The sequence below is a fragment of the Blastomyces gilchristii genome, assembly GCF_000003855.2.
Source record: "Blastomyces gilchristii SLH14081 genomic scaffold supercont1.22, whole genome shotgun sequence".
Classification (NCBI taxonomy): Eukaryota; Fungi; Ascomycota; class Eurotiomycetes; order Onygenales; family Ajellomycetaceae; genus Blastomyces; species Blastomyces gilchristii.
The window spans coordinates 329,614-347,152 of NW_003101660.1; the positions used below are offsets into that span (position 1 = coordinate 329,614).

General features: G+C 45.5%; 6 protein-coding genes across 6 annotated transcripts; 2 read left to right on the forward strand and 4 right to left on the reverse strand.

Moving 5' to 3' along the window:
- The first annotated feature begins 9 nt into the window (after positions 1-9).
- On the forward strand, positions 10-2,850 carry BDBG_08129 (uncharacterized protein). The gene has a single exon (XM_002621460.2). The coding sequence runs from the start codon at positions 188-190 to the stop codon at positions 2,546-2,548; it is 2,361 nt and encodes a 786-aa protein (XP_002621506.1). The 5' UTR covers positions 10-187; the 3' UTR covers positions 2,549-2,850.
- A 615-nt stretch (positions 2,851-3,465) lies between these two features.
- Positions 3,466-7,753, reverse strand: BDBG_08130 (U3 small nucleolar ribonucleoprotein subunit). Its single transcript, XM_002621461.2, has 4 exons — positions 6,058-7,753; positions 5,594-5,951; positions 4,562-5,373; positions 3,466-4,376 (listed from the first exon to the last, which is right to left on the reverse strand). The coding sequence occupies exons 1-3, from the start codon at positions 6,087-6,089 to the stop codon at positions 5,200-5,202; spliced, it is 564 nt and encodes a 187-aa protein (XP_002621507.1). The 5' UTR covers positions 6,090-7,753; the 3' UTR covers positions 3,466-4,376; positions 4,562-5,199.
- Positions 7,754-8,036: 283 nt separating this feature from the next.
- On the forward strand, positions 8,037-11,113 carry BDBG_08132 (uncharacterized protein). The gene is made up of 2 exons (XM_031723421.1): positions 8,037-10,291; positions 10,366-11,113. The coding sequence occupies exon 1, from the start codon at positions 8,521-8,523 to the stop codon at positions 8,944-8,946; it is 426 nt and encodes a 141-aa protein (XP_031580572.1). The 5' UTR covers positions 8,037-8,520; the 3' UTR covers positions 8,947-10,291; positions 10,366-11,113.
- On the reverse strand, positions 10,310-11,386 carry BDBG_08133 (uncharacterized protein; the record flags this gene model as incomplete). Its single annotated transcript, XM_002621464.1, has 5 exons — positions 10,310-10,563; positions 10,613-10,722; positions 10,877-11,031; positions 11,102-11,331; positions 11,365-11,386. 5 exons carry the CDS (start codon positions 11,384-11,386, stop codon positions 10,310-10,312), a joined length of 771 nt encoding a protein of 256 aa, XP_002621510.1.
- Positions 11,387-11,902: 516 nt separating this feature from the next.
- Positions 11,903-14,043, reverse strand: BDBG_08134 (uncharacterized protein; the record flags this gene model as incomplete). The annotated part of the gene is made up of 2 exons (XM_002621465.2): positions 11,903-13,895; positions 14,003-14,043. 2 exons carry the CDS (start codon positions 14,041-14,043, stop codon positions 11,903-11,905), a joined length of 2,034 nt encoding a protein of 677 aa, XP_002621511.2.
- A 766-nt stretch (positions 14,044-14,809) lies between these two features.
- BDBG_08135 (DnaJ domain-containing protein) lies at positions 14,810-17,317 on the reverse strand. The gene is made up of 2 exons (XM_002621466.2): positions 16,376-17,317; positions 14,810-16,270 (listed from the first exon to the last, which is right to left on the reverse strand). The coding sequence occupies exons 1-2, from the start codon at positions 16,543-16,545 to the stop codon at positions 15,193-15,195; spliced, it is 1,248 nt and encodes a 415-aa protein (XP_002621512.1). The 5' UTR covers positions 16,546-17,317; the 3' UTR covers positions 14,810-15,192.
- Between the last annotated feature and the right edge of the window lie 222 nt (positions 17,318-17,539).

Consider the following 17,539-nt stretch of genomic DNA (forward strand, 5'->3'; position numbering starts at 1 on the left):
TCTTGTCATCTTCTTGCCATACCATACCATACCTAGGTACTGGTTGCCGCCCACGTGTTCTGGCTTACTAAAGTATGATAAAATCAGGATCACATGACTTTAGTCGTTTGGCGCGTCATTACCTAGGTACTCGTGATAATTCCAAAACAACCTCGCTTTGTAGTAAAACTGAACCTGGGTTCTGGAAATGACGAGCCTTACCCAGAGCGATTGCAATGTCATTGCAAAGCACCCATTGAGAAACTCTTTAGATCATCTACGACTTATTCTTGAAGATGCAGAGCATTTCTGCCGCCCGCATCTAAACTCTTACGATAGTGCTGTTGATACTCCGTCCTCAGCTTGTCAAGAGGCAATATCAGACCTTCTCGGCGCTTTGATGACACAGAAATCGGCATTCAATCTTTCCTCCCGATTAGGCAATCGCAATTTGGCTTCGGACATCTCTAATCTTTTCGGATATGTTCAACAGAATGACTTCAGCTATGAAGTCTATCGTGCACTGTCACAACTCGTCATTCGAAAGGCCCTGGACATCGACATCTGGACTGCTGTTATCAACCTCATTATTACTGTCCTGCGTTCCACTCCTCCGCCTAGCACGCCATTTATTCAACAAACCCCAATTACGTATAATATGAGCAGCCTTGTCAACTCGAGTGAATATCGCAAAGACGTCGATAATGTGCTGAAAGAGGATATAGGACCGATGTCCATTGATATCCCTGGGTTCTACGAAGCTTTCTTTGGAGAGGTGACGGATCTTGAGCACATTGCTGATACAGTTTTTAAGAAATGCACGCAGGGCGATACTCCACAATATCATGAGAAGGATGGCTGGAAGGAATGGCCTGGGGATGCAAAGGAGCAAGATGTCTTGAAATGGCTTTCTCAAATGATAACTCTGTTCACGGGCTATGCTGAGGAGTTGTTTCCAACTTTCAACATTCAACGAAGGTTATTGGTACAGCCTCATCAACCTCTATTAGGCTCAACAGCGAAACGTAAGCTTGATATTGGCATTGTGAATGGTCTAGCCACTGATAAAGCTGTTAAGTATCACTGGCAGCAGATTCTTGTGCCAGGAGAACTGAAGAACGACCGCGAATATGATAAACCTTCATTGGCAGGTCTTGATCTGGGAAGGTATGCAAGAGAAGTACTTTTGTGTCAGGAGACTCGTCGTTTTGTTCTTGGATTTACACTCTGCGGATCTCTTATGCGGTTATGGGAATTTGATCGATTGGGTGCGATCGCATCCACGCATTTTGACATCAATAAAGAGGGACAGCGATTTGTCGCCACTGTGCTTGGATTTCTCTGGATGAGCAAGGAGCAGCTTGGATATGATCCCACCATTATTGATGCCGAAGGCATTAAGTATATTGACATTGAACGAAATGGACAAAAGGAACGTCTCATCATTGATGGATTGATGACGCGGGCGCAGTGCATCACAGGCCGTGCCACAACTTGCTGGAAGGCCCATCAAGAGAATGGTGATTCACAGATACCTCTTGTGATCAAAGACTCATGGCAATACTCGGAGCGCGACGAAGAAGGTGAACTGCTGCGTGAGGTGACTGGGAAGAACGTGGTCAATGTAGCGAGATACTATCATCATGAGACGGTTTGCGTGAGTGGCAAAGATGATGATATTCTTAACACCGTTCGAAAGGGCCTGGATGTTACACAGACGTCAAACCGTTTGATACTGCCTTTGAGTAGAAGTGAGTCCCGTACCTCGCTCGATAGACGAAGTAGCAGTACCACTGGGCGGAAGCGATCCTCCAGCCGCGCCGACACATCACTGCCGCCGCCAAGAAAGCGGATTCAGTCTAGTTCTCCAGTTAAGACAGCAAAAACTAGTACTGCAAACCGCGTGCATCGTCGTGTCATCATCCGTGACTACGGGAAGGCAATCTACAAAGCAAGTTCGAGGGTTGCCCTGCTCGAGACACTGAAGGGCTGCATTGAAGGATATGAGTCTTTACATAAAAAGGCTGGTATGCTTCAATGTGATATCTCACCAAACAATCTCATGATGAATGAAGATGACAGTAATCCTTCCTTTCGGTCATTCCTGATTGACTTGGACCTTGCGATCAAGGAACAACGGGAGGGATTTTCAGGAGCTCGAGGCAAAACTGGCACACGGGCATTCATGTCCATTGGCGTGCTTCTCGGCGAAAAGCATTCCTTCATGCATGATCTCGAGTCATTCTTCTGGGTGCTTTTCTGGATATGCATTCACTATGATGAATTGGGGAAAGGGAGAACTGTTCCGCGGTTTGAGAAGTGGAATTATGTGAGCACGGAAGAGTTGGCTGGAATGAAGATAGGTGTGATTGCTGCAGAGGATGTGTTCTTGAAAACAATGGATGACAACACTACTGTCCATTATCAACCATTGGTCCCTTGGGTCAACAAGCTACGGAGGGATGTTTTCCCTGGCAATGGAAGGTGGAAAACCCCCAATCCAAATTTGTATTCTGATATGAAGAAGGTACTGCAGAAGGCCCAGAACGACCCAGAGGTGTTGAAGTAATGTATTCAATATTCTTTTATTCTCTTTTTCCTCACACTCTCCCCTTTCTCTGATTTTATATATACCCCTGCTTAAACTTGTGCGTTGGGATTTGGATTAGTTTGGAAGTCTTTTGTAAAGTAGAATGAATTTTTAGCAAGAGTCGAAATAGTTATATAATCTCATTAGTTCTATCAATTATTCTGATTTTTATCCGTCGCAGAGGACTTTGGGATAAGGGAAATTGACCAGGCATAAGTACACTAAAGCTAGAAAACAGGGACAATCTGTAACGGCGTGGCAAGCATGACTATATAAGCGAGAGCAGTATGAAGCCGACGGCTTCATATTCTACGGAGTAGTCTTTTGCTGATAGTGCAGCGGTTAGTGCTTTAAATGCTCCTAAGGTTACGCGCTGTGACACAAACAAATCCTCTTTGTATCGCTTAAGCTGCTCTAGAGCGATCTGCGCCACATCTTCCTCTGACCTCTATGTAGGTGGGTGCCAATATCGACCTGAGATACTCGAGGCGCCCATCTACGGCCTCGCGACACAAGGATAACTATAGGGGTTGCCAATGTCCAACCTATAACCTCGCGTAAGAGACTACGGAGTACGGAGTAGTGAGTGTAGTAGTGGGACTGCCCACCGAAGGCGCTGCTAACGGGTTTAACTAGTAGGTACACATAGCGGCTGCAATGGTTCAACGTTCTCCTTGTCGCTACCTACTCGACCTAGGTCGGTGAGGTTCCCTGTAATATTGGTCAGAACATGCCTCCGAAACCCAAAGTAATAGGGAAACTCACCTTTGCTTGCCGTGGCTGCCACTTGCCGGGCGGGTTGCTGCCTCGCGTATTTTGGCTTAGGGAAGCATAAGAAATTCAGTATCACATGATTTTAGTCGTTTTGTGGTCACCACCAGCGCACTGCTGGTAGAAGGGGCCGATCAACCCCCGGGACCCCCAACAGTTAATTAGTGGTTACCCAAGTGATGGCGATGACAAGTATCGGAGGAGCAACTTTAGCCGGTTGGGTAAAGCAGCTTGCCTCACCCCACCCACCAATCCAGGCCTAGTGCCAAAGGGGATTTTGGCAAAATCCATATCTCCGATTAACTAATGTACATGTACATAGTTTTATTCTTTCTTCCATGTTTCGCCTGTTTTGTCTCCGATCTTGTCAGGGAGGTTGTCTTTTAGTGTCAGAAATATCCATTCTGTTTTATCTTATATAGAAATCGTGTAAAGCTTGATTGATTGAAAGGTTATGCTGACTTATCAGACTAACGCAGTAGACTCAGAAAGAGTTCCCCTATCTAAAAATGCTTGGCTTCGTAGGCCCAAGAGACCATCTTGTACTCCGTAACTACAAACATGATGAGAGTTCTGAGCAGCAAAATTTCCCAGCGCGGACGAGGAAATGAGCTTGTGGTCGCACATCGTCAATATTTCTTTCAATCACTGAATGCTATCTATATTCCTCACGCCGCGGTCCCAAAAGGTCATCGCACCAATCTCCACAAATGCACTCAATATTCAATGCAAAATAGAGATAAGCCTCATTAATTTCCCCTCACGTATGATCAGGTGAGGTTGATAATGTGATTAATATAAGTCCATCCGTTCTTTTGTTCCCATAGGAACCGAGGCACGATTCCGTGGTCGCAAAGGCCGTTGTTTCACCAGTTATCTGTAGGCAGTCGATTCGCAGATGTGAATGTTTGTTTCGCGCTCAGGAGGTTGTGTGTGTTGGGCTTGGGCCATCTTCATTACACACATATCACGTTGAGATATATGAACAAGGAATGTTTCTGAGAATTTCTGAGCTTGAAAAGCTTTTGCTTAAATGCTATCTCAGAGGGATCAATGTCAGTAAAAACCCATTGCTCGTCGCCCTCAACATTCTAGGCTTGCGGGGGAGCCTTATGAGGGAAGAGAAGCAGGGAATTGGTTGATTTGTTTGCTCAATTTCGATCGGTACATGTGCATGTACTGTACATACTAAGAGCCCGCGTGAGATAGTCGCAAACATACAGCTTGAGGACAACGAAAGGGGCAGTAGAGTTCGCCCTGTTAAACCATGCCAAAAAGGGCTGTACCGCTCTCCTGATCTGGATGGGGGCGACAGAGAGCCGCAGCAACAGCCACCATGCTTTTGCAACAGGTCGGTGACAAAAGCCCAAATACTAGTCATAAAGTCCCTATAGTTATCAGTTGTGTCGAGGAGGGAAGGAAGCGGAGCTTTTCCGGCTATTGGCGCTCGAGTGGAGCAGACGCCGGTGTAATGGACAACGGTGTGGTGTGGTGTCTAAATGACTTTACTACCATTTGATAGCCTAATATTCCCAATTGCCCATCCTTAGTTTCTTCTGGCCTAATAATGCAGGACAAAACAAACGACATGTAATAGATATACTGTGCCTGTATGTACACGAACATTGAACTCATAAACCATGCATAAAACATATGAGGGTATATGAAAACTCCCAACTAAAACGGTAGAAAGGGAAAACGTGCAAAAAAGTCGACGGGAACCCAGCTCGAACCCGATTAACATATAAAAGCTTTTACCAAAATATCAATCCCCGACACGCCAGGAAAATGTGAAACAGATGCAAAATAATCCCGCTACCTTCCCGGATTCACACCAGCCTTGAAGAAGACGAGGCCGGTTATAGAAGATCGAAATCGTCCAGTTTCTCACGGTACTGCAAGATATTTCTCTTTATCTTGCTCGAATCAACCCAGGTAACAAAGTCTTCAAGATTTCTGTTCACGAGAAAGGCAGGGTCCGTGACAACCTCCGTGCCGACACGGACATGGCCCTGTTCAATGAACTTCACGGCCTGAAAAGAGAAGAAGAAAACGGCAAGTTAGCTCATGTCCGGTATTTTTTTAATTTAATAATCCATATCCAAGATAAAACCGGAAAGGCAACCACAACGCCAGCTTTCCTAGGAGTGTCGCGCCAAATAGGTAAAACACTGAAAAGAAAAAGGACGGGGAGGGGGGAGGGGGGAGGGGGGAGGGGGGAGGGGGTTGCAAAGAGAGAGGAAATGGGCGTACCGTAGGAACATTCTCCACCATCCCCATCCGCACCATCACAACGCCCAATCTCCTCCTCGCAAACGCACTAACTGTAACCTCCCTTTCAACCCTACTCAAGCCCGCGCCTTGCTCACGACTCTGCTTCAATATGCCCGTTGCCCACAATTTCTCCAGCAACTGACTTTCGATGTCCTTTCGGAACGGATCTTCTGGGTCCAGGGCGGAGAGCTTATGCGCTAGTTGTCGCAGGGAGCCGCAGAGCGAGTTGTATTTTTGATAATCGAGCGGATGTTGGAAGTGGTAGCGTTGTCGGATGGCGGCTTCACGATGTCCGGCGTCGGATTTGTAGGTGTGAAGATCTACCTTGCGGAGAAGTCTAGAATAATAAGGGTTTGAGCGTTAGGGAATTTGTCTTTTTCTTCTTCTAACATTTCACGTTTTGTTGCGCGAATGTGGTATCCTCTCTCGGAGGCTTAACATACTTCTGTTCGTGATGCTTGAGTTTTCGAACCATGTTAACGGATTGTTTGAGAAAAAGCTGGATTACCGGGAAGGTGAAATCGCTCCTAGAGAAAATAATTCACTCTAACCTGGTCTTCCGGTCTTTTTCAATAAAGGATCTTGTTTTGAATATGAGATGATGAACCGTTTGCACAATTTACACTGTTTGTGTGCTGTTTGCACTGAATAGTTACCCAATTACATAATCTGAGAAATTCTCGCGTTAGTCCCTTTCTTCGCGTCTATCCAATAATGTATTATTTATTATATACTTCCTTCACTCCTGTAAATGTCGAAAGCTGCCCAAGCAGGACTACGCACTATATCAATCGAGAGGGCCATGGATTGTCTCTCCCTTAGAGCGTTCAAGGTTATTCGCTGTCCAACCCCTGCAACATTGCTCCATTCCCATTCATGCTCTTCCGATCGATTCAGCATGTATAAAAAGTGAAAATGAAAACAAACCCTCATCGGAACGCGTTAGAGGAAAGGAGTATGAATTCTGTGGACCCTGACTCCTCTTGCTCAGCCACCTGACGGTCAGGCTTCGTGGTGGCACAGCAGATATGTGCCCACTCGTCCAAGGTTCTAGAAATATCTGCTTCCAAAGTACGCCTCAAACGATTGGCTCACTTCAAGTTATGTGGAGAGAGCTACCGAAAACTGGGCTTTTCACCCAAAAGATCATCGCTATGATCGGATCGCGGGGTGGTGCTCATTATTATTATTATTGGTTGTTGGCCCGTCAACAAAGGTGATAACTTATAAAGCGCCGTGTAAAATGCCCTGGTGCCGCCCAACTCCACGGGTGTTTGGTTGCGCAAAAAAAAGATTCAATATGGCACCTCTGTACATTACAATCCAAGATTGGTCTTCACGAATTCTCAGCTAATTCTCCGTGTATACCCACATTATTCTTTTCGGGACGAGGTTGGTATCCTTTTGTCTCGACAAGTCTCAATTGACGTCCTCGCGTCTAAAACTACAATCAGGTCATTTTGGCCCCAAATTCTAAAAGGATGGCAATGAGCGTCTTCGGTACCGATTTACCCTCACACTGATTCTACACATATATTACGGATTCCTCGAGCGAAGGCGGGCCCTGGTTATCCATCAATTTTGCTCAAAACGAGCCCCTTACTATCAAGCTCGTTTCGGAAACTTTGAAGATTTGGCAGCTTCAACCATGTACAGCGTACGGAGTAGAAGAAAGGAGGGAAAGCCAGCCACCACATGGCAAAATACACACAACTTTATCCTTAGCTACGAGCGCAATCTAGAACCTGCACTACTCAACTAGCTGCACTATCCAAGAGGCACAAAAAATCCGCGGCCTTCGGTTTGATGCAGCCAAGGCGTTCTGGTGCACAACCACTTTGGAAGATGCATAGGAATCAAGGCTGCTCTGTAGCTGGCTAGGAAGAAACAGAGACGTGACGTGTGCAGCGTCTCCATCTTTTTTTTAACTAGGGCGAAACATTGATGACGCCAGCTATCTCCGCCAATTGGTAGATTAGGATCTTCCCTGGGCGCCACGATAAATGAGGGGATATGTAGTAGCGGGATCGAAAATTCGAAGGGAATAATAATAATAACCGTGCAAAGCGCAACTCACCACCATTAGTGAGTGCGCCCGAGCGTAGCGGGAATATCACAGTAAAGGTACCTTTTTCAATGGTGAACCCATACAAAGGAGACTTACAGAAAAACCTGAATAGGTTCAACATTATAATAGGTATGTATATATATCATTTTTCAAGTATATTATAATGATTTTTTTCTAAATAAAAATGTGTACTGATTCTTCTAGAATGAAATTTGAAAATTCGTCATAATAGATTTCAAGTATGAGAGAATGACACGTTTTTTTTAAAAAAAAAATAAAAATAAAAAAATAAGAATTGAATATAAGAAAAAAAAATGATCTATAATAAAGGACTCATATCGATTATGTGATGTTTGAACTTATTCAAGTTTTCCGTAAGTATTTTCTGTTGAGCTCAAAGATTTGCGCCACTGCGCCAATTGGCGTTGTCTCACGAAAGCTTCAAGCCAAACCGGTGACGTTCCAGGCCCATTTTAGACTTTTGTCGCCCGGAGTTGGACCCAACTCAATCTCGTTCTCATTGCATCATTATTTGCCCGGCGAGTTGATATATGAAGGCTCTCGCTGCGCGCATCTGTCTGTTGGCGAATTTTTTAGCACCAACCCTTCCCCACAAACAACCAGCCTTATCCAAACCCTCTACAAGCCAAATGAGCTTGTAATAAAGCCGTCCCGCACAAATAACCCAAGCTCCCACTTGGGCGATTTTATGAAGTCGATCGCTCCAAACCCCCTCTCACCATTCGCTCGTTAAAATAACTTCCTCCCCTCCTCTCTCTCTGGCAACTCGAAACTCCTATGTGAAACTCTGCAACATCGGACCCGAAAACCCGAAGTCATGCATACCGCACTGTTGACAAACAAGCTCAAGGCCGCCCAGCCTACCTCCGCCCACTCCATAACACAGCCACCAAGCCGCTACCCCTCTCCCCCCGGCGCTGTCTCCTATCCTCCTCAGCCCCCGATTCGCTACTCTTCTACCCCTCCGCCATCCCCTCTATCCCCCCTATCAACCGATCCTATCTTCGACGCCGCAAACGGTGATAAATCCAATGACGTGGACCAGCAGGTTAAGCTCGCCTTGACGGAATTGCTCAATTCGGCCTCCATCAAAACCCACCAAGACGTCCGCATGTGGGTGCAGAATAAGCTCATGGATACTGAGCACAGACTGAAAGCTAGACGGAAGCGTCGGATCTCTAACTTGGGCTTGAAGAATGACACGTCGCCGTTGAGCGCTCCGTTGAGCGCTCCTGGCAGATAGTATATATATATATATTTCTTATTTCTTGCCTCTTGTTGGATTTTCCTTGGGGAATTTAAAAAGCTACGACCTACTGCGTAAGGCGGACTAGAAAGAGGTTTTTTCTTTTTTTCTCATTCAAACGCAGAAAATACGGGTAGCTCCTGAATGAGAGGCGTTGGGGTTTTTTTTTTCTTTTCCCTAAACCTTCATGGGTCTCGGAGATCTCACCACTGGTTATGATATCTGGGAGGTTTGTGTGCTTTCATGCAGGTTTTGCGCTCTGTGAGCTTACTATTTGATGCATTGGTGTTAATGAATGGTGTGTCCCATGTGTCAAGAAAAGTCATTGGAGTCTGTTTGGCGTTATGAATGCTCGCCGTGGGACAGCTTTTTCCTTTGTTTTCCTTTTTTATTCCCCCCCTCCCCTTTTTTTTTATTTCTTTTTTTTTTTTTTTTTTTTTTTTTTTTTTCCCTAAATTTTCTTCTTTTTGATTTCTCATCTCCATCATTACCTACCTCTCTTGAACATGCAATGGCATTTTACCATAGTTGATGATGAGATATCAATATGATGAAAAACAAAAAAACGGAAAAGAATTATTTTATTCAAACAGGTTGCAGAACATCACTAGAGCATTTCTTCTATTCAGCTATGGCTAGAAAGGTGTTGCAACAGCCTCTACAACAGGCATTAAGCAAGCAAGCATTCATACCTTCAATCACTTTCTGAAGGGTTTACCTACTTATCGGGTGAGTTGCTGCATGCATGTACAGTAATGCAGAGACTCACCCGATGTAATGAAAATATCAGAGTAACAAAAAAGAGGCCTTTTGTATGAGTTCATCATACAAAGGATATTTATTAAGAACATGAATATCTTCAATTCAGATAATGTAGAAACTTAAGAGTATATATATTATAAAATGTTTATATATATAATAACATCAAAGTTGAATTATTGAAGATATTCATGTTTTTCAATATGTATACTTTGTATGATCAATCCAGACCGAAGGTTCTCTTCATTATGGTCATATTTTCTTTACGTCGAAATTAGGAATTAGGGATAGATTTAGAGGGCGGAGTTACTACTTCTCATACCCCTTACAAGCATTCCTGCCCAAGTAGCACCAAGTTCCCTAGATTAAGTGATATCTATAGCTACACGCCGAATTTCTATGATAGATCAAGAGTCTTTCTTATTTTTTTTATTTTTATTTTTATTTTTATTTTTATTTTTATTTTTATTTTTATTTTTAAATTTTATATATTCCAGCCCTGAGCTAAAGTAATGAAAAACGCTAAATGGTGAAGAGGAAAAAGAACCCATTTCCATATTTCATCGCAGATGCGCCCTTAATAGTAAGGAAAACCCCCTCCCTACCTTTTCTTCCCCCTCAAACTCCGACACCGCTCACTCTCAACACAACCTCTAGGGTTCTCTTGCGTTCTCTTCGCGAAATCCGCTGCACCCTTCGCAGCCATGAAAAAAACAGGGTCTAGATTGTCCTCCAGCACACGCAGGGCAGCTAGCTCCAGGTACATGCGCAGAGCATTTCGATCGTCTCTGACAAATCTCGAATTGCTGGGGGCCGCGGCGCCACCTGTTTTAATGAGCTTGGTGATCTTTTGGTCTGGCGAGGTTTTTCAGTCCTAGGGGTTCGATGACTTGGAAAATCTCACTGGCCGATAGTTGGACGTAATCTGGCCACGAGATGGCCACGGAGCGAATCGAGTGGCCTAGGAGTGCCGTGGTTTGGGCTTTTAGTTCAAAAATGAGAACGGAGAGGGCGCTGGTATTGAAGGCAGAAAAAAGAAAACTTCATAAGGCGGCGAGGGTTAGACTGTTGCAGTCTCCATGGCACTAGACACAGCCTGAACAATTTATCCGTATCTTGACGGTGAGGATATGCATGGGGTGGACTAAAAGGGCGGATCAAGCCCTACCGTAGATGACGTGAGGTCCTTAACTTCATCAAACCATGATATAATCTCCAATCCTGCGTACTGACAGGCAGCCAGACGGCCAGCGGCCGCCACGATGCTTGATTGAAGGGAATTTTCAAGAAGATGCCCTGCAGCAACAGCCCATCATTGGGAAACTATATGGCACATATGGCGTTTGTTCGCTGAAGACTCTTTCTTTCCGGACTGCGCGTCCGCTATCTGTACCAGTTTGGCCTCAAGATCTTCATGGATGGAGATCCCCTCGCGAATGGAATGCAAGTGCGACGGGGGGATATTCTGCAATTTCACATCGTTAATCGATAAGTGGTGCATGTCATATAATATGCCCAGTGCCAGGCAGTCAAGGTGGTGGTGATGTGGGCAGTTCAACGAATCCCTGGCATCAGGTATAATAAGTGGCATGGATAAGCTTAATAAGGTGAAGATCGCGGAACCTTTGTCGCTTCAAGAATTTGCTGGTCGCTTACACTCAGACTCCTCGAGAATCATTGTGGAAATAGAGTATTCCCACCGGGGTATCAGGCTTGGCTCTGCCCTAGTCGTGTTTTCCGAGAGGACAACAGCGCTGGTGGTGTGTTTCTTCCAGGCCTGGGGAATCTCGCCCAATCACCTGGATAGAGGTGACAGCGAAGTTCTCAGTGGCAGTTGTTTGGCAAGAAGAATAAAATGAAGGGTATGTGCGCTCCACCATGGGTATTTTAGAGCTGAGAGAACGTTTTCGACAGTTAACGAACAGATAAGCCGGAGAACGTTGGTAATGAAAAAGCCATCCTGGTCAAGAAGGGTTCTGTCATTAGAAGTTGTGTAAGCTAAGTTAAATATTTAACAGCCCGTTCAAACCTTAAGCCCACTTCCAGATAGAAGAGTAAGTTGGCATCAAAATCAGAAAAGGTCCCTCCATAACGTTTCTATTTAGTGTTGCAATAAATTTTTATTTTATCCAATTATATTCGCGATACCAAGTTAAAAGAAAAGAACCCCCCCGTCCGAAGTAAATAGTAATTGCTAATGATATCTTTTCCCCTTATTCGGCTCATTGCCCCATTTCACCAGCGTAATGTGTCCGATATCTCTCGCCGGCTGGGCATCACCCACCAAACCAGGCAGTTTCCACAGGGCCTGACATTCCTCAAATTCTGCAGTACACGCAAAATCAGGCTCGTTTTGGATCTCTCGCGCAAAATCTGCTCCAAACCGGAACATGCTATACCCATCCAGCCTCTCAGACCAGCGACGACGAAGTCCATATCCGCAGCCAAGTATGACGGAACCTACGGCCCACAGGGCGAATAAAACCCCGACATAGATGGGCGGGATGGCTCCAGGGCCCATAACCTTGCTGGCTCGCGAGCCGGTTGCGTTGGGTAAAATATAAGCAGATTGAAAAGTGTAACTGCTGTCATACATTAATTCCAAGGCGTTCCAGGCATGCGCGAGCATGATTGACTGGTAAAGAGTTTCGGCCTGGATATAACTGGGGTAGTATAGCCCGTGAGTGAAACGTAGCGGTGGGGGGGAATTCGTGGATGTTACGAGCTCGGTGAATTTGCCAGCGATATCGTGGCCGATGTAGCCAAAACCGAACACATCGCCGCTCTCATGGGTATCAACGTGGGGAGGGGGACTTTTCGTGAATGAGTGGAAGTGGCCTTTGCGATCGACGTCAGCGTATCCAAGCTTAGAGTCCCGAATACAACGGACTCCGATGGGAGGGGCGATGTGACTTAGGGACGTCGACCGATACACAGGCTCTGAGCTAATAGTGCCATTTTCATCGGGTTGGTTGCCGTAAAATGTTTGGTTGAAATAGAAGGTGCCGTTCTTGGCCTGAAAGTAAGGGCCTCCGACGTCGGCCATGGGTGAGTCAATAGTCGTGCTGAAATTGACTTGTTCGCGAAGAAGATTAAATCCCATTTCCCTATTCCCCTGCCAGAGAGCATACTCAAAAAGGGCGGGCGTAGGCGCAGTAGCAGCCCAACCAGTCTGCCCGTATACCCCTGAAAAATTGAAGCCTATCTGGGCGTGAGCTACCAAGTTGGCATTTGAATTAGCAGCGATTATTATTCTATCACTTAATTGGGAAGAATTAAGCTTTAACTCCGTCAGCGAGCTGGTTTCATTAAAGTCGGCAGTTGTCCTTTGGTTCAGGATTGCGAATTCAGAAAATGACTTGACAATGGAGCAGTTGCATCCTATGAGCAAACCCCATACTCTCCCACTTATAGGTACATTCGCCTGTGGCGCAAGGAAAAGCTCTGGGTTGCTTTCAGAAATATTCGAAGGTAGGGAATTCGGCAGGTCCCGGAGGTATGGAACGGAATTCCGTTGCACATGAGGTGCAGTATATACTATACCTATCCCCGGAATTGTTGGAGACTGGCCCGTTTTCCAGAACAAGGTTTCCTTTGATGCTTTAGGCCTGCGATTGAAGTCGTCTGGTTTGTGTCCGATGGCCAGTGGGGACTCGTGTGATGCGACATAGCCATCGACTGGCTCCATGGTCAATCCCGACAGTGGGAGAGCAACAAAGGGAAACAAGCTGAGGACAGCCAGTGTGTACCACAGCCGCCCCGCAACATTCCTCTTCTGCCGCAACAATGCGCTGCCGCATTTGAGCCAACCTCCTGGGCTGCTCCAAGCGCTGTCGCAATGCATCAATAGCTTCATGGTACTTTTAACCTGCCAGTTGCGATCGTGCAGCATGCTCGCTTCGATACCGAGTAGGCCATACTTTGAAAAGTTCAGGCCAAATACGCCGACAACGAACCAGCAGTAGTGTATCCAAAGCTCGTTTGGGATGCCAAGTTTGAGCGTATCCTCCGCCCTGGTCACAACCAAATGCCAGATAAAAGCGTAGTAGGCAAGGACCACCGCTGGGCCCACAATCAGCGCGGCCGCTCGGAGGGGAAACCTGCGTAGCTTATAGGTTTTGGGCTGGACGTGACTGAGTGTCTTTTTGTTCGTTGTATGAGAGTCGGCATTTGTGATATTATGTAGCCTAGTGTAGTGGTTAACAAATAAGATGTATTGCGACTTGCTGACTTCCGCCATGCATGCCCAGAGTTCGAAGAATTCTTCGTCCAAAAACATTGGGATATTGCTTACTCGAGCTCTGGTTCCAGTAGATAAGAAGATGCTGTGGACATTTTTTAAGCATCCTGAAAACTGATTTGCGTTGAATTGGTAAAGAGACCCCCTCCAGCACAAACGGACGGTCTTCAGGCAAAGTCCCTCAGGGGCTAGCTATGGAAGACATTGTTTACAGGATATAACTCTTTTATATTATTGAACAAGAGCAGGTTGGTCCCTCACGCAACATTGCAAGAAATGTCTTTACGCTGTAAATAACTGCAGATAATCACCAATGGTTGCGTTGAAGCACAAGTGCCTAAATTAGCCTCTCCACAATATACGAGAGCGAGAGCTTTTGATATCAGTCAGAACTAACAACGGCAGAGCTTTTTACCGTACAGAATCGGGGGCCATTAATATTGTTTGCTCTGCAAGAGGCGAAAGTTGTTTCAAGATTCTAAAAATAGGGCAACGCATGCCGCAATACGTGTAGACGTTACATGAACGGCGGGGATTTTCCCAGGCGTTGCATCCAAGCGCGAGTATTAATAGGATACGCTAACTAATAATAAAGACGAAACACATGCATGCCTAGCCTACTAGGGGTAGAACTCTTGTTCTCAGCTGTTATAGAGCATGATAAAAAGTATACTTTATCTGTATTAATATTATTAACATATCTGGATCAAAAGGTAGATTCTCTCATACCAGATTGCAGTAATGGGCAAAGCCATTGCAACTGTAGCTTTTCTGAAAGGAAGGATGTTCATTCAAAACGTTTCATCTGGGAGCCCTGTGGGGGGACAATCACATAGTAAGTTATCATCAGAGAATAATATGCACTGTTATGGATCATGAGCGCGATGGCCGCCAGAGTTCAAATGTTAGAGCGCTCAGCCTGCCTTGGAATGTTCCTTCCAAGATACTGGATGCAGGAGTGGAATGAGGAATGCCATCGATAATCTCAAGCCTGATTCAGGATTTCCGATGATGGTGATTTGTGTTCATTTTGAACTTATATATCTCTATCAATTGTCTAGCCCTTGAACACAACTATGCTTCTAAGCACTTGTTATTTTTATTTATTTATTTATTTATTTATTTTATTTTTTTTAAAAAAAAAGGGCAAAGAGTGGTTGAGAAAAGAAAATCATGGGATAAATACCATGGGGGAATTAAGTTGCCAAAATAAAAATGTAGAATCTTATTTACAAATGGTTATATTACAATTCATCCTTAGAATGAGATTTGGTGGGCCTGCCGCTGTCTTTTTCTAGACTCACGCCGTTCTTCTTGCGCCACTTTTCCCAGAGCGCAAAGAAGTCCTTTTCCATCCCTTTATCCATTTGGTCTGGAAGCACAACCGTATATTCGACGTAGAGGTCGCCAAACTCATCGCCGCCGTCGTGGTCATGCATATGGCCACCGTGCCAGATTGGCATGCCTTCTCCTTTAATAGTTTCAACGGTAAAGGGTTGGACTACTTCCCCGCGTTTTCGATGCAGCTGTACTACATGTCCGTCCAGATGTGTGATGTTGCGCGTCCAGTCTCCCATCCATGCTTCTCGGAGGCTGAGTACTTCTCTCCAAAACAGGTCATTATCTCTGCGCCGGAAGAAGGTGCCGTCAGTCCGGTCCTTCTCGTCTTCAAAAATCTCTGGTGCCTTCTCGTCCAGGGTGATAACCAGATCGCCAGCAATCCAGTCGGGGCTCTCATCTGCCTCGTTTTCAAACGATATCCTAGTTCCCTTGGGCATGCCGCGCTCTATTGTGGCTGACATGGGGACGGAATTCCTCACAACGCGCTGCCCCTGGCATACAGGACATGGACGCCGTATCGTCTTCCCTTGCCCACCACACTTATCGCAGTGCATTTGAACCTGCTGGAAAATCCCGGGTGCCAACATGTGTTTCTTAATCACCGCACCCCTACCGCCGCACTGATGGCAGGTTTCGACCTTCCGATCAGCAGACCCAGTTCCCTCGCAAGATTCGCAGATCTGTTGTTTTTCCACTTCAAATGTCGCCTCCCTGCCGTTATAGAAATCGCTGAGAGGAAGTGAGAGGCGGATTTCCATATCAGGACCCCGACGTTGGCCAGGAGAGTGGCCAAAATGACCACCTCCTCCGAAGAAGCGGGAGAAAATATCGAACGGGTCATGTGTTCGTCCTCCGCCTTGTTTATGCTGCTCTAAACCTTCATGTCCATACTGGTCGTAAATTTTCCTCGTCGACGACGTCGATAAAACATCGTATGCCTCAGCTATATCAACGAATTTTTGATGCGCAGAGTCATTTCCCCTAGAAGGTAAAAGCAAAGTTTAAATTAGCAAAATGATTCTAAACGGGGTTTTGAATGGAGAACTTGGGGACAAAGCAGGGACAAAGCAGGGACAAAGCACATACGGATTTTTATCAGGATGGAATTTTTTACTTAACGTCCGATACGCTCTTTTTATGTCGCGATCAGAAGCGGATCTGTCCAGTCCCAAAATTTTATAGTAGTCCTCCGCGCATAGCACGACGGGGAGGAGCACAAGCAACGAAAACCCTACAAGAAAAGGGAATGGGAGCATGGCTGAATCAGCCCTGTGTCTCTAATCTGGGAAGAATTTCCCAATATCCCAATGAAGTATATCGTGTGTGCGAATTAGGTTTGCGCTGGTGTAAGAACTCTGGGATGTGGTTAATCGTCGGAGGTATAGATCGGCCCATTCGAAGCGCCCATTGAACAAGAAACACAGGAAAAAGAAGACGGATATCCACAAATGACGAAACCGTACGGAAAAGAAGGGGGGAAATATATATGTTTTTTTTAAAAGAAACGGTGAAGGTCCTGTGTTTTAGGAAAACAGGAACAGAAGCGGGAGGAGAGAGGAACGGCGGAAAATTTGTTGACATCTGGCAGTTAACCACGATGCCGCCTTTGATAGGCTAGAAATTAAACATCTGACAGCTTTGCGATAAGTCGGATCATCTAAATTCCGGCGCATGCTTTAGGTCACGTGGATAAGTCCATTTTAGGTCGTTTTGGAACATGTGAAGGCTGCGACTGATCAACAGCTTTCTTGTTCGTCTTGCAGCCGTAGTAACATTTTCTCATTTTGTAACGACGCCCATCGTGCGGCTTTATTGTGTCTTTTTTCTCGAATCAAACCGGGTACCACATTGTTCCCAATATCATCTACGACGGGTACAACAACCCTGGAATCAGAACGTATTGGCAGAGTCTCCTTTTAAAGGGTCAGCGAAACTTAGTACAAATGGATTGCTGGTATATTGCCTTGCAAGTCTCTGAGGACACTTGAATATTCCCTCGCACTACCTATCTAGCATGCTCAAATAGACGATTTTTAAAAGATTGAGTGTGGAGCTTGGAGACTTTGCGTCACTAAGTAGTTCGGGAATGTCAACGATGCTGAAATGCGCAGGGTCCGGCCAGTTTTTATTAGGCGTCCATGCCTCATCTCAACAAACTACTGCACTGTTTAGCAATTTGAAACCATATTCTAAATCCTTACTGTCATGAGTCTGGAGAATTATTACATCTGGCCATCCCCTCCCATATTC